Source organism: Eleutherodactylus coqui, chromosome 6, assembly GCF_035609145.1.
Source record: "Eleutherodactylus coqui strain aEleCoq1 chromosome 6, aEleCoq1.hap1, whole genome shotgun sequence".
Lineage (NCBI taxonomy): Eukaryota > Metazoa > Chordata > Amphibia > Anura > Eleutherodactylidae > Eleutherodactylus > Eleutherodactylus coqui.
In genome coordinates, this window is record NC_089842.1 from 169,376,650 (window position 1) to 169,393,488 (window position 16,839).

Below are 16,839 nucleotides of genomic sequence, written 5' to 3' on the forward strand. Positions count from 1 at the left end.
ACTGGCAGAGCACATGCTTAGCCACCACTCAATTCAAGCTCTTCCTCAGTGTGGAGGATGTAGTGATGAGAAGGGGCATGGGAGCCCATTCTCTAGATTCATGGGGGTCTCAGCAGTTAGACCCCCCACCAATCAGACTTGTATCCACTATAAAATGCTTAGGAGAGAAAAGTCAATCTTGAAAATACCTCTTTAAATGAACACACTGGGACAAACGTATGCAATGTGTTATTGTTACTGCAGGCTCTAAGACGGTGGAGAGAGTTGTAAAAAGATGGTGACAGTCTGCGTAATCAAGGTTGTGATGGTTTCATCACAAGTGATCGGGCATAAGGGCACCTGCTACCATCATCTCATCCCTTAAACTAAACTTCACTGGCCTGTAGAGGATGGCAAAGCACTTCTAATGTCGCCTCTTTGGCTAAAGAGCCCATGTATTTCTGTAATTCGGTCCCAAAGATCTAGGTTACCATACGCCAATCAGAGGTGAAGAGTCATTTGGCCAAGAAGTGTCAGGATGGTTTATGAGCTACGGAGCTGACCATGCGCCATTACTCTGGATAGAGGGGTTAGCTAGGGGGGATGTAACTAGCTGTTTATCAAAAGAATAGGACATGTAGCAACTTTTCGAATTTGGACTATTGGTTTGAATGAAAAAAAAAAAAAAAAAAAAAATCGCTCATGTGAACGAATCCATCCAAATCAATGGGTTCATGTTCCATGCAAATTCTGTTCATCTCTGACACGGACAAAATTCGTGGGAATATCGGCTGTGTGAATAGGACATAAGGGCATTTTTGCCCACTTCCAGAGACAGAAGCCATTCTCGTCAATCGCATGGCATTACATTTCAGTCTCATTCACTAAATGAGAATGACCTGCGATCTCAAACATAGCCAATGATTCAGAACGATCCCTTTACAGTGACCACTTGAGGAGGAGTACTCTTTCATCCATGACAATGGCACATGGTATAAACATCTAGATCCACATGCAGCACAATAAAACTTATTAACAATTACAGAAAATGGCCGTTACTTACAGACTGAGGAGTGCATATAGATGCATCCTCCTCTCACCATGCAGGTAGCTGACTACCAAATGGAGGAGCAAATAACACCTGTGCAGGACACCAATAAAAACAACCACTCACACCAATGTGGTTCACTGAAGGAAATGCAGGGCAACCCGCCGAATTATCATGGCGTCATTAATAGGTTGCTGATCTGCATGGTGAACTACATATATCAGAATGGTCTGGCACCCTGTATCCACTATGTGTGGGAGTGTACGCCAAGCATGCACCCCCCTCATTATCAAGAGGCAGTGTGAGTGGTTGTCTTATCAGGGTCCTGCACAGGTGTTATTGGCTCCTCCATTTGGTAGTCAGCTACCTGCATGGTGAGAGGAGGATGCATCTATATGCACTCCTCAGTCAGGAAGTAACGTCCGTTTTTCTGTGATTGTTTTTAATTTTTTATTTCCCCTTCTGTGATGCAATAAAACTTATTGGTTCAAGCTATTTAGCAGCGCAAACGCACAGCAACCCATAATAACAAAGAACAGAAGAGAATATGCTCAACAATTACTAGGTTACTAAATTAAACTGCATCATATCATATGCTCTACCGACTTGTGGAATACACAATATATTTTTTTACCTGTAGTTCAAAGGGAAGTTCACCACTTTGCAAAAGTTTCTGTATCTCTGTAGACTTTTTACAGACTTCTTCCAAACGTTTCTCTTGATTTTGGAGCTCATTCTTAAGCTATGCAAAAATAAATATTTAACATCATGCATTTTAACCCTATTTAATGCAGAAATTCTTATTATATCATATAGAAATACCCCCTATTTGCTCACTAACAAGAAAGCACTCACAAGTGTTTTGAAATAATATTGGTCATTGTGATGTTTTTTTTCTTTTGATCAGCATTTAATCATTACAACTTGAGGTCTGGGCTCACATGAATGGGTCGGATTCCGTGAGCATATAACAGCAAGGGAAGAGCTGAGTATGACCGCCGAAGCAAATTGCATATGGTCGCGTGTGCATAGGGTTTTCCGAGTGAATGTACAACGTGACGTATGATGTCAGAAATTAGCCCAACCCCCTGTAAACACCCTTCTATCGCTCAAGCGACTGCTCAAGCGACTGCCCAGGTGACATTCTCTTGTGCCATCGTGGAGAGAGCTGCTCTGAGAGCCTTCAGAATGAGATACGGCTCTCTCGGCTTGGCTGGTTTTAGACTACTTTTTTGGAAGTAGTATAAACCACTTAAAAACAAACTAAACACTTCTTCTGGAGAAAGAGCTCATAAGAATAAGTGGAGGTTGCAGACAGTCTGGATGGTATGTTGCTCCCCAGACTCTGCCCTGCGTTGTCTGCCCACAAATCCCTGCTTTCTTTATATTATTTATTATTTGGTCTACTAGCAACGTGCGTATGAATCTGCGTCCATATGCAATGTAATTGCGTATGCACTGCAGATCAAACGCATCTATAAAGATCAATGGATCTCATATGCATGTAATCTGCGGTACAATAGACCATGCTGGGATTTTTCTTTCGTCCGCGGAGTCCGCAATTCCTACCCACAAAATGTGAGCAAAACGGTAAAAATCTATGCATTTGATAGACTGCGTATTACTGCGAATCATATGATCGGACAATAATCGCGGAATCCACAATTCAAATTCATTTGTGTCAGACCGCCCTAAAGAACCTGTCTTTTACAACACATAAAGTAACAAACTGAAGATCCGTACCGATCATTACTGTTACGATCAGCCACACAGTGAAAAACTTACATGTACCAACTCGACATCAGTACTTGTTTGGTTTACACTCTCCAAGGACTTGATTTTTGCTTCCATCCATGGCTCCATCTCTTGGGAGAGTTGCAGAACTTTGTTCCACAGGCAGACAGCACTTTGCAGGTTTTCATTATGGCCATCAAGTTTCTCGCACACCTGTAAGGAAAGACGAATAGGTAAAATGCAAATGGTTTTGACATTAGCACAACATAGTCACATAATTTGATGTACTGCAGATACATTACGGCTTACGTATTTTACACAACATTGAGTGATAATACAGATAACTTACAATGCAACAGCAGTAAATTAACAAAAAATTATATAAAAAATTCCCTACTTGCTGCTTTACATTATCTAAAGGGACTGGCTGAGCCCTGCAAAGTATAACATTTGAAGATTAAATTAAAGGGCCGTCTGGTGATTTTATTTCCATTCATTATGTAACTGGCCCCTCAGTATATGCAAGTCAGCTATTATTAGCTTGTTTAATTATTCCTTTCCATCAGAAACTCCTGGAGTCCTTCTCCTCGGGTGGGTCATCGGATATCAATTTTGACCAGCTGAGAATTAGTTGGATTTATGTACTCTCAAACTAGTCAGTTTTGCAGTGAGCATACCTCCTGTGATGCACCTTACCACATATCCTTTACAGAGAGGGACACTGATTATGATCACACAGCTCCTGTCACACAGGTATAATGAAGGAGGAAATAGTTCAGCCTCTGGACTGTATATTATAGTCTAACTTTTTTAGAATATAAAGGGTAATGTTAATTAAACTGCCCCCCTTGCAAGGCACAGATGGTATAGCCTCTAGTTGATCTTGTAATGCTGTGCATTATGGGATTGACAGCATAGAATAGTGAAGACAGCATCAGGATGGTGACTGATAAGCAGCAGACAGGAGGCTGCACTGTATGGAAGTGACTGAATCAGGTAAGGGGGGTGGGGATGAACAAATGGTGTTTTCGCCATAGTGGTCCTCTAATTATGTATTTTATTGCCATCTGAATTATTTACCATTAAAGGGGATGCACAGTCCAGAAGCCATAATTTATTATGTTTATTGCATCACTAGTCCGCTGGAATGAAAAAACCTAATGAAGACATTTTGGACTCTTGCAGCACCATGTGAACACAAGTGTTGTGCTCCTAGCACCATAAGGTGAGCAGATAGGCTACTGTTTTCTGTTACCAGCCAACACAGTACATATATTCTACCATATGAGGTGCCTTAGTTTTTTAAGCTATGGCTATAGTTTTCTACTGTTTCTCTATGTAATCAGAACATTATCAGCGCTATCATCCGCAATATAATGGACATGTCTTCCAAAAAGGACTGCTACATTGTGGAAGAGATCAAAGCACGCAGATGAAAAGAGATTTTGACAACATTGACGGGAGGGGAGTTTCTTTTGGGAATCTTTATCTTTCTTTTTGCTCAATTACACAGCTATATTATGGTTGGGTTTTGTAGAGAGCTGTATTGGGCTTATATAAAGGAACAGAGGGCCTCTGCTACACCTCTACTGTCAGGTGCAACTCGCATCTGACAGCTCAAGAAACCCACTCCATGTGCTGTCTGATATGTAGGACAGGGGACATTGCATGTCCTAGAATAGGACCAGAATAGAACATGCTGTGATTTTTTTCCCACATGGTCCACGTGTGAATGGGCCCAATCCAAAGCAATAAAAATTAGGTTATTTACAGATGATAGAGCACATAATATCACTGAGCGGAAATGCAATACATCGAGCAGCTATGGGATTGTTCGCGAGATCCCAGAAACTAAAGAGTTTGGGAACCAAAAAAAATAAAAATAAACATTCTATGACTATTGAATGGTATAAAGTAAAGAAATAAGTTATACCTCCTCAAAGGGTTCTCCCATTACTTAAAATTGCCTCACAACCACTCCGTCCTTCTTGGTTGCTGCTGACCAGGACATGTGAGTGCTGCAGCCAATCACTGGCTATAAAAGGTCACTGCTGTGGCCAGTGATTGGCTACAGGAGTCACATGACAGTAAAATTTTGCAGCAAAATTTGCTACATTTCTGCATCAGAAACAGTCAAAATCCACATTGGTGCACAATTTGACTGGAAATCAGCTGCAGATCCGGCTTTCAACCTGCAAATCCTCATCTTGCAACCAGCAGACCCTCACCATAGCACACAGAAAAGCCCTCACCTGGCATCTGCTACTAAGGCCTGCAGCCACCGGTCTTTGACGCAGAATGCGGTGTATTTTCGCATCGTGTAGCAGCATAGAGAAGTAACAGACAAGTTTATTTCAGCAGTCTGTCACTTATAGGGTAATGTGCAGTGTTTTTTTTTTTAAAGAACTTTCTGCTTGTTTATATTTCTGCAGCTTCCAGCAAGACAAGAGTCCAGTTTATTCATGAGGGCTTATTACCATCCATCCACCCTGATTGGTAGTTTTCTCAGTATGCAATGTAATAGCTAGACGACTGTCAATCAGGGTGAATGGGCAGGACTGCCAAGTCCTCATGAATAAACTGAATGTGACTCTTGCTGGAAGCTGCGGAAACAAGCAGTAAGTTCTTAAAAAAAAATAATACATAAACCCAAAAGTGACAGACCACTGAAATCAGCATGTCTGTCCCTATTCTGTGCTGAGGTCAGCATAAAGTACATGCCAGGTTCCCTTTAAGTGTCCCACCGTCCAGCACTGGTGCTCTAGTCACCACTGTTGTGAACCTGTAATAAGTTGTTAACAGTCACATGTCCAATGAACAGCACGTGACTGCTACCGGCTTCTTCCGAGCTTGCACAAAATGGCATGATTGACTGGATTCATCTGATCATGCCTTACACTTGCAATTTTCCAACTTGGTCAAACACAGTACCAGTAGATGGAAGTCTGCCATGACCGATAATGAATAATTGTCCATGTTAATTTTGCATCTGATGGTCACTTTAAAAGACTAAAATCAATTTTAGGAGTTCAGAGAGCTGAGATCAGTATGATGAGAGCGTGAAGTGCATCCATGTAATGAGCCCTGGTGTCAATGACTGGAATATCATCAGTTTCAATGTCCCATAGCAACCCAATAAGTGTAAAAAATGATGGCAGAATTCAGTTTAGTTGTTATGGGCCACTCCTCTCTAGTTTAATAAATATCCCTTACATTCTCCCCAAAAATACCTACATCTAACCACTTGTCGATAAGAATGTTGGCTTCCACCTGGAATGGCGCATCTTCAAATCTTTTGATCTTACTGATCTGAAACTGCAGGTTTTTGCAGATAGAATTTATCTCTTCTATGTCTTTAAAATGATCGTCAATTTCCTTTTTCAGTTCCTGAACCTGCAAAGACAAAACATATTGTAAGATATGAAAACATTATAAACCACTCTAACAACAACAAAAAAAAACACAACAAAAAATACAAAATGTAAAAATTTCCATTCAGCTAAAAATGGCTGTCCGCACATAGCATTAGTAACTGTGGTCACCGGTTTCTTCTTCAAGGAGACAGAGACACCTAGTGTCAAAATTTTTGATTTGGATTCTAGAAAAGTAAAAGACAATTTTATCCTCAGCACCCTTTGGTGGAGATTATTAGGCCAGTATCCCGTCTGCGTTGGAACCTTTGAGCAGCAGACCATTGCAGATCTGGCTCAAAATACCAGACAAAGTGCTGCATTCAGCGTTTTTTCCTTCCGTCCAAAAGCCAGGCAGCTGGGCAGATGCTGGACCGACCCCATTATATAGGGTTCATCCGCTGGTGTTCTCTTCCATCCAGAGACTGGGCCGTAAGGCCACGGCAATTCCCCTTTTCTGCTCCCCAAACGAGCAGGAAAGCGGAACCCCGAGCGCAGATGTCAAAACCACCCTTTACCCCTTTTTACTGCAGCCGAGTTTGTTTTTTCCTTTTTCCATCCCCACTTTCAAAAAATTATCTCTTTATTTTTCTGGTGACACATGTATATGAGCGCTTTTTTTCTGTTTTGTGTCATTTTAGTGGAGTTGATTTTTACAGCATTTACAAGCAGTAAAAAGGTTATGTTATCTTTCTGTAGGTTAGTACAATTGCAGCGATACCAAATGCATATCCTTTTTTTACGTAGTGCTACAAAAAAACACTGTCACCATCTTTTGACCACCACAACTTTTTGATTTTTCCATTGATGGAGTAGTGTGAAGGCTACTTTTTGTGAGGTGACATGTAGTTTTTATTGGTACTATTTTGGGATACATAGGACTTTTGGATCGCTTTTCATTCAATTTTCTCTTAGAGACAATGTTACCAAAAAAGTACAATTCTGGCATTGCGTATTTTTTTTCTTATACAGTTTACCATGCATGATCAATATAGTGATATTTTAATCAACTGAACATTTATGGATGAAGAAATACCAAATTTTATTTTTCATTTTGGATAGGACGATCGGGAAATTTGTGCTTCTTTGATGCCTTCTACAGTTTAATATAACCAATGTCACATACTGTGTTTTATCAACGATCTATTAAAACATGCCACAAGCATATCTTCATAAGCAAATAGTCATGGCAGCTCTGGGGGCCTTCAAAAACCCCTTAGCTACCAAGATGTAGCTACATGGCTGTTGAAAGCAGGAGTCAGCTGTCAAAGACCGCTACCACCAGATGTGTATGGAGTGGACTCGGCTCCTGAGCCCATTCCATATAATGACACCCAACGTGCACCATATATGTATGGTGCACGTCGGGAAATGGTTACTACTGGTGCAGAATGCAAAATCTCTGTCCTGTGCTTATGTGCAATATTCACCATTAGAGCACTATAATTTTAAATGTGTTTATGTAGGTAAATTGACATATATGGACAAATCTGCCCCATATACTCTCAATGGTTATATGGGCAAAAATGCCTACATCAAAAGCACAAGTTTCTAGTTTGGCCTGGAGCCATCCTTTTCCTCCACAGCCTTGTTCCATTGCGGATTACGTATTCAGTTAGGCTGCCCATACACATTACATAATTTTCTTTTTGATGCAGCATGCTCTTCGTATTTTTCCCATAGGCATTTGTAAAGGACTTTTATAAACACTAGAAAAATGCACGTTTTAAATATGACAAAATTAAAAAAGAAAAAAAAAAAACATTAAAAACTTTGAAAAATATTTGAAACGCATGGCATTTTTTACAATGCTAAAAAACAGTGTGCAAAAAAGCCCCTATAAAGGGTTTTGTGGGATTTTACATTGATGGCTTATACTTAGTACCCAACTCGTGCCTACTATGAGAGGATATTGAAATACACAATAAAATATTAATGTTAAAAAACATTTGGTCTCAAGAACTAATTTCAGGAACCAACCGCATGTCAACACAAGTAATACCACTACCTTCATCATCATTTTATGAATATTGTCTTTTCCAATGTAGGATGCCTGATGAGACACTGTAGTTTCTGCTTTCTGCATCAAAGATGTCAATGTTGTTCTGTAATGCTGAAACTTGCGGAGGAGTTCAACTATCGCTTCACATTGCTCTTTGCTATAAAGGAAACAAAAGGTTTTCTGAATACATGACGCAAAAATAAGAAAGACATTGTATTTCAGTAAAAGCAATGACCTGTATTGGAGGATATGTGTAAAAACAGATGAATTTGACACCTCTTACCTTTGAGCAAGGTACTGTTTTGTGTCTTCCCACAATTCCTCACACTCTGCACACCCACTTAAATCCTTCCGTTGTGAAGAATGAAGAACCTCTCTAAAGGCATCAGAGATGGATTGCTTTTCTTTGCTAAATGTTTCCAACTTTTTCTCCAATGTTATTAAAGACTTCATTCTAACACACAAAGGAGATAAAAACGGTTGAGCCAACTCATAATTCAAACAAAAATAAATCTTGAAAAGGTTCTCTGGGCAAAAAGAAGTCCAACATACTTGACGGGTGTTAATTTATCAATGCATTGGAGAAGAGAACAATGAGAAACATTCAAGTCATGTTTCCAAGCTCTTCTGTTTAATTGTTGCAATGCAAAAGGTTTTATAGTATAACAACCCCCTCACATGCCCCAAATGGTTAAACAATTCAAGGTCTACAATATGTGTGATTGCAAAGGTTAATTATGACAAAGCTGCATGCTCAGTGTCTACTACCCTGTTAGTAAAATTTAACCGCAATGCATCTTTTACTCACATACTTCTTGCTATGTACAGGGCACAAATATTATGTATATGACACTACTGTATAAATAATTCGATACTTTCCCACGGGGAAGCCACCATAAATGTAATAGTAATACTACTAATGTTGAGCCTTGTACAGATGTATTGCTGACAGCATGCTGTTCTTTTGCCATACAGGCCGGTGGTTGACTCTAGATTTTATCATAAATGTTTTGAGTGTCTTCATCGAGTGGCTCAAATGTTAACATGTTTCTACAGTTAAGTACTTTTGTCTGGAGTGCCACTCAGATTAATATAACGTTTTGAAACTTTCTTGGGACTATCACCATACTCTTTCCCTTAAAAAGGCCATCACTGCTGATGATACCTTTGGCCATTTCACACAGCTGAGATTCTCATGTGAAATTTGTGCATTGCAAGACACACATATATGAACCGTGTAATGTTTTCACGCATCGCACCGCGATGCGGGTAAAGAAGACACGGGATGTCCTATCTTGGGGCGTGCCCTCGCATTGCTTACAATGGGGCCGGTTGCAGCATCACACCATGTGTACCTAGCGATGCAAGGTTTTCCCACTGAAAACAATGGGAGACAATCCGCTACTTCCCTGAAGTGATGCGAGGTGGTTTTGCTACAATATTGCCTCGCATCCACGGTGAAATCTGATATTGGCAAGCACGATATTGGCTCGATATTGCACTCGCCCATATAAAATGAGCTTTTCTGAGAGGTAATTTGTGTGTTATCCTCTTAAAACATCTACTTGTCATGTGAAAGGACAGGTGTACCCTTGTGTGAAATCAATTTGGAAAGCCACAGATGTCCTGGTCTCAGGGCTCTCCAAAGTATCAAAACTTCTTCAAAATAAGTTAGATTTGCAGACAATCATAAAATGGCTTTAAAAAAGAGAGACACATAATTTAGTAAAAGGAGTGCTCCCATCTTCAAGCATTGATGGTATAAATACAGGATTTGCCAAAAATGCCTGATAGGTGTAGGTCCCACCTCTGATGATACTTGCTAGGTTCTTTCTGCAACTTGAGTAGACGTAAGGCCCATTTAAACGCAACGATTATTGATCAAAGTTCGCTCAAAAGCCAACTTTTGAGCGATAACCGTTGCATTTAAACGCATGGCCATCATACACTGTTCGTCCACTATTCGTTCATCGCTGATTTCTAGCAAGCTAGAAATCACTGATGACTGTTATCAGTGCCACACACTGATTTTTTTTTTTTTATGGTGAACCATAAAATAAAATATTTTTTTCTCTATGGTTCTTCGAATACGGTAATACAGTTAGTATCATTGGAATCATGCTGACCCAGAGAATAATGCCATCACATTATTTATTCTGCATGCCAAATGCTGTAAAAATGAAATTTAAAAGACAATGGTGAAATTTTTTTCTTTTGCAAATCTTCCTAAAAAAAATAATAAAAATAATACACTATAATGTACTCCAAAATGATGCCACTAACTAATACAACTTGTCCCATAAAAAGCAAGCCCTCATATGGCTATGTTATGGCTCTTGGAATGAAACAATGAATAAAAAAACAAAACACACAACTCAAAAATTGGTTGGTCATTAGTGCATAAAATGGGCACTAAGGGGTTAAATAGAGAGGGACACAAACAAGCGTGGACTCCTCTCTATTCAACGGCATGGAACATGTGAAAGCCCTAAAATAGACGACTGGGGGCTAGCATACAATCGTTCGCCTGACATTTCCTGAACCTGATGGGATGCAATTCCATTATTAGCACTAACTATATTTCACCTTTACTAAGTAAGGCATATCATGGTTCTCTAGATCTGGACTAACTGAGAAATTCTGACACTTCATCTCTATGAAATCTATGTAGTAATTAGCTGCAGGATACACATATTATTACATACCTCTGTTGCACAGCATGAATAGTTGGATCTTGTAGGCCAATTTTGTCACTCTGATTCTGAAGATCTTCAATATTTTTGCAAAAGTCTTTCATGCGCCTGGTCAATTGCTCAAAGGTCTCTGTTTCTTGAAGGTTCTGAAACTCTCTTTGGACAGTTTGCTGGGCACTTTCTAACTTCTCAAAGAAACCACTAATCATTTTCTTGCATGAGGTTTCCCCTCCATTTTCTGGATCTTCTAGAAGAATCCCAGCAGCTTGCATACGGTCATCAAGCTTCTCAGCTTCTTGACCCAGCAGATAGATGTCCTTTTCTATAGAATCAAGGTTCAGCTGCTTCTCCTGTAGGGTAGTCCTGCCCATACCCAGGACTGGGAACACAGCTTCAATGGCCATTTTTGTTGCTTTAAGAGAAGCCAGAAATGCTCCCAGAGATTTCAGAGTGGTCTCTCGTTCTTTCACCGCTTCATTTGTTGCTTGAAGCTCTGTCTTATATTGCCACATTGGTTCAGTGGAGGTGGTGTCTACACTGTCCAGACTTTGAATTTCAGTTGCAACAGTGTTCTGGACATCCTAGAAGGGAAAAGCAGAAAATATATTTATATACAAAAGAGAACAGATCATCAAAACAGTTTTGTTCTATGAATGATGGTTAGTACTAGGCAGAATGGACAGCACCCACATGAAGAACAAACTTTGAGGGTTCAATGAACAATGTCACATTAATAACTGTGATCTTAGAGGAGAAACACGTTGGTAACTGCTTTTGTGTGATAACTGAGATGGCAGGAAGCAGAATGCCTGTGAATGGAAGCTACATAACAGGAAGAAGATAATCTGGCTGGCTGGCGGCAAGTTGACCCGTGGGACTGGAGGAGCCAGGAGAAGATGCGTAGGAAGACTGATGGGGATGGAATGTGTGGCGGAGAGTGTTAAGGCAGCAGTATGCAGTCCCAAGCTATCGCTCACGACCTGAAGGTTACAGGTTCAATCCCTGCATGGTGCATGGTTCAGGTAGCCGGCTCAAGGATGACTCGGTACAGTGAGTACCCAGCTTGCTGGGAGGGATGGGGTAATATATTTTTAAAAATTAGCGCTGCAGAATAAGTTGGAGCTATACAAATAGCAAGTCCCTCCCCCCCCCCTTGTGTGGAGAGTTAAGCTGCAGTTCCGACATTATTGCAAAATTGCATTGAAATGGTGATCTTCTTAAGGAAGATGGACAGTATGCATAAGATGTAGTGGACCTGAAAATCTGTCACAGAAATCTGGTTTTGATAAGGGGTTGTCTTCTCAAACAGTCTTTTGGAGAAGATTCACTAAACAATATATAGTAATAGCAGTACCTTCATGTTTTGTAAAATGGTGTCCAGCTTTGATACTGTGAACCGCTCCATCTCCGTTTGCAAGGAATTATTTAGGGTTCCATTTAATGGCTGTGATCCAGAAGCTGGTCTGCTTTCCAAATTTCTTGACTCCAGTAGAATAGATTGTTCTATGATTTTTATCTTTTCAAAGAATCCATCGAGCATTTTCTCACACGATGTTGGTCCTCCGTGTTCTGGGTCTTCCAAGGAGATCTCTGCTGGTTGTAGACGTCTATCTAACCTTTCAGCATCTTTTCTTAATCTACAAACTTTCTGTTGTAGTTTTTCAAGATTTTTCTGCCTTTGAAGTACAGTAGTTCGGTCATTCCTAGGCACTGTAGCTTCAGCCTGGATGGCCATCTTAGTTGCAGCAAGGGAAGAAAGAAATATCTCTAGTTCTTTCAGAAGAACCTCTCTTTCTTTCATTAGCTCATTGGTTGCTTCTAACTGTGTTTTGTACTTATGCACAACTAACTGAACAGTTTGCACATCCACTGGACTTGATGGATCAACAGCCTCTGCAGCTGATTTTAGGTTATGAATTTGATCTTTAACTGAACTCTGCACATCCTATTTAACAGAAAAAAAACATTATTAAATGTTAGATTCAGTCATAACACTCCCATGAACTAGTTGAACCCCTTTATTCTGATAAGATGTTGTAGAAAGCATGGCTACATCATTGCCATTTGTGTTTAATGACTTATCTATGTAGCTTTTAACATTTGGTTGTGACGTGCTGGTATGTATGTCTCAATGTATCTATTCAGTATTTATGGTAACATTACAAATTTCCAAATAAACAAAGAATGACCTATTTTGGGTGATGTTAAGATTTATATAATATCATCACTAGTGGAATTACCTCTTCTAGAAATTAATGTAATACACACTAAAATACCACTAGAATGTATATAAAGGGTTCTAATATATAGTTTAGAGAACCATGGAGGGTCTATTCTATATACTGCTCTAGTTTTCTATTTAGGGAGCTTTAATTCATATTACTAATAACGTTTTAACAGCAGTGCTTTCCCCAGGGCTACACTAATGCTAAACAATATATTTTGTCCATTAAAATGAAAATGACTAATAAGATATGGAAACCTTTATGCATGAAAAAAATCAACACACACACACCTTACTAAACCCTCCTGTAAAAAAATAAATGATGCATTCATTTGTTTTTATGGTCTTTTTGTGTATTACGTTTTCATTCTCATGCATTTAGAAAGCCTCATACTACATCCAAGCTTATGGCTTAGCAGCATTCCCGAGACTTATCAGCTGGTCTCATGAATGCACACATGCTCATATTTCCCTCACCTCTCCTTTTCTAGAGGCTGTGTAGCATAACCATACCCACTCATTACTAGCTAGCCATCTCTTTGTCTCTTTGTCTGCTGCAGGAGTTCGCCCTTTACTTTTTGATAAAAACTCCTGATCTCCTCCACCATTCTCAGGCACTGTCATACAGCCCTCTGTAATAGCAGTTTGTTTTCTCTGCTCTGATATCTGTCCTTCTGATTTGACAGGGGAGCAGGCTAGAGGAGGAGCTGATAAATAACCCTTCAGTTTACTGTAAAAGTCCTCTAGTCTGTCATGCCTTTGAAAACAATACAAGCATAGAAATCAAACAATCAGAAAAGTTTTATTGAAAGTCCATTACAAAAAAGTCTTTGTTTCTAAAAACACATTAATTCTAGAAAAAAAAAGTGTGCAAGTTTGTACATAGCCTTTAAAAAAATATCTAAAAATAAGAATCGAAATCAGCACCATACATAGAGGAGAGAGATCCATAGCAAAAATTAAAATGGGGTCACGTCTGATGCAGGTTGGCATGGTTTTTACTCTTAACCAGCAAATTTGCTAATGTCATAGAGGCTGTTGGGAGGGAATCCCTGCACACAAAGTCACTGTATATTAAAATAGTTTGACCTGGGCTTCTGTTCCAAAGGCCCTATAACACCCCCATGGGCTGCCTCTATACCTTGACAGAATATCTACTTGCCTGCAGATCTTGATAAACGGAACCAATCCTGGATATTGTGAATTGTTCTACCGCATGGATTGGAGTCTGTACACTCGATTCACATAAGAGAGACACTTCTTCCTCAATGGGCAGGAGGACATTTATTGTAATGCTCAGAGATTGTATTCTAAAAGGAACAAACACATTATAAGAATTCACAATTATAGTAACACACAGTCTATTTGCTTCTGTACTGGGCGGAAAGAGAAGTCATAGTTTAAAAGACAACAAAAATATTAGGAGAAGATAAAGTAAAAAAACTTTCTCATCATTAGTCCAGACTTTAGCCAATATCAGTGACTGCTGCTGCTGAATTCACATAGTTAAAAAATTAAGTGTGAAACCAATTATAAGCGTTATTGTTCTATGAGACTGTGTCCACACTAGTGTCGTTGCTTAGGTTCTTAATGGAGCCACAATCTCGTTAACTTATAATGGGCTTCATCAGGTTTTTGTGAGGGTTTCAGTATTTTCGACAGAAAGAATAGACATCGGGGCTTCCATTTACATAGAATCCATGATGGATACAAGGGGTCCATTAGGATTTGTTAGACAATTCTATCATATCTACCACTCAGAAATGCATTGGTCATGCAAAAGTGGCAATTTTATGTGACTTTAGATACTAAGAAATTATTGTGTATGATGGAAAAGCTACAGTGTGCCTAGAGATAGTCACAGACCCTCCATTTGAGAGGACTGCATGACTTTACTCATCACGTATGGTACATCCATCACCGAGCCATCTGTAGGACTTCAAATCTCTAAATGATTAACCATTTAGCCATGTACTGTAAATGGTTATGATACAATACTAATTTAACTAACCTGCTTTTAATTTCCTCAGAAACCATTCTCAACGAAGACTGCAGGGTATATCTATTATCCAAAACTTCCTCCTTCTCAGCCCCATGTTTTAACAGCTCTACGATTTGTGATGTGGCTTCAAACTCCATCCAGCTTCTATTTGCTTGATCCAGTAAAATCTAAAACATAAAATGTTCCAAATAACGTTTTTTGGCTGCAGTGAATTATGGATTATTTAAAGAATGTACTGTATAGTATAACTGGCCCAGATTATAATATGTGGTAGTATACTTGGGCAATTGTAAAATCTCATTTTTTTTTACCCAGTCCTCCTCAATGTGCCCTTACATATTAGGCCCAATGTCCATGGGCGGATTCGATTTGTGGATCCTGCTGTGCAGGAGATCTGCAAATCAAGCTGCCCATAGGGATGCATTAGCATCCGCAAAACAATTTTAAGCATGCGGATGTGATTTTTTTCCAGCGTGTGGGTCACAGGCATGTGAAAAAAAAAAATCGCAGCATACTCCATTCTTCTGTGGATCCCGCGGGACGGCTTCCATTACAGTCAATGGAAGCCGTCCGATCCACGGCACAGCCACAGCTGTCACTGTGGATGTGCTGTAGATCCACAGAAAAGCAAGAGATTTAAAAAGAAGAAAACTGCACTGGGCATGTGTCTGGCGCGTCCAGACGCATCCATCATGCTGAAGAAAGAAGATCCAGCCGGGACGGAGGAGACCTACACTGGATCTGGCCAGGTAAGAAAATGTCTTTTCCTGTCCATGTCTGCAGGCATGGCTGGATTCTGCTGCAGGATTCAGCAGATGGAATCCGTGCGTGCAAGTGGACATTGGGCCTTAGATGAATGCTGGATGAATTCCCCTCCAATTTCAGTGGGACCAGCCAACCATGTAATGAACATGAATGTGTAGTGACCCTCAGAGTTCTCTGGCAGCAGCTTATTCCCAACGCTCCATTGAAAATACACTCATTGTCAAAAAATCCATCCCCTAGGAGTTGTCAAAATGGAGTAAAACGTTTTCTCAGTGTGATTGTAACATTGATATAAGTAAGTGATTACAATATCAGAGCAAAAGGATAATTCATTGCAGAAAACTGAACACTTGAAGGGAGGCTCTGGTACCCTGTTGTACTGCCTCTAGCTTGGATACAAGATGTGACACGAACGGGCATGGAGGCTCTAGTACCCTGGTGCACAGCCTCTAGCTTGGATGTAAGATGGGATACGGTTGGCATGGAGGCTTTAGTACCCTGGTGCACAGCCTCTAGCTTGGATGTAAGATGGGATACGGTTGGGCATGGAGGCTCTAGTACCCTGTTTGAGCCACCTGTAGGCTTTTTATAGGCCAAAGGTGGAACCACTTTTAGGTCCTCAGTTGTCAAGACAGTTTAATCTAATCCCACCACAACTCTAATCATTTGCATATCTACCCAATATGTAACTACATGCAGTTTTGCAGCAAAACAACAACTCTTCCTAGGTGCTTGATTTTTCTTTACAAAGAGTATATATGCACACTCGGACAAGAGTGTATGGAGGGGAATGAAGCTGAGGGATAACTGTTGGCTTAAGTATTGTGTAGCCAACCGCTGAGGTGGATATCCACCTAAAGCGTGATTCTAGCCAATTATCTGATATATAAGGCTGTTTAAATGTAATATGTTGTCATGCATTTGGCCAATAAGTTACCTGACAAGTAGTACTAAAAATCTTATTAAGACTTCTAAATGCATT

General features: G+C 39.9%; 1 protein-coding gene across 1 annotated transcript in view; it reads right to left on the minus strand.

Annotated features, from left to right (window-relative positions):
* The window catches only part of SYNE2 (spectrin repeat containing nuclear envelope protein 2), a 351,232-nt gene that overhangs the window by 236,516 nt on the left and 97,877 nt on the right, over window positions 1–16,839 (minus strand). Inside the window, exons 28-36 of the mRNA XM_066608185.1 lie at window positions 15,102–15,259; window positions 14,253–14,400; window positions 12,221–12,811; window positions 10,879–11,447; window positions 8,457–8,627; window positions 8,180–8,330; window positions 5,996–6,154; window positions 2,813–2,974; window positions 1,662–1,769 (exon numbers count right to left, since the gene is read on the minus strand). Coding sequence (XP_066464282.1) covers window positions 1,662–1,769; window positions 2,813–2,974; window positions 5,996–6,154; window positions 8,180–8,330; window positions 8,457–8,627; window positions 10,879–11,447; window positions 12,221–12,811; window positions 14,253–14,400; window positions 15,102–15,259 — 2,217 coding nt within the window. The remainder of the gene's footprint in view (window positions 1–1,661; window positions 1,770–2,812; window positions 2,975–5,995; window positions 6,155–8,179; window positions 8,331–8,456; window positions 8,628–10,878; window positions 11,448–12,220; window positions 12,812–14,252; window positions 14,401–15,101; window positions 15,260–16,839) is intronic.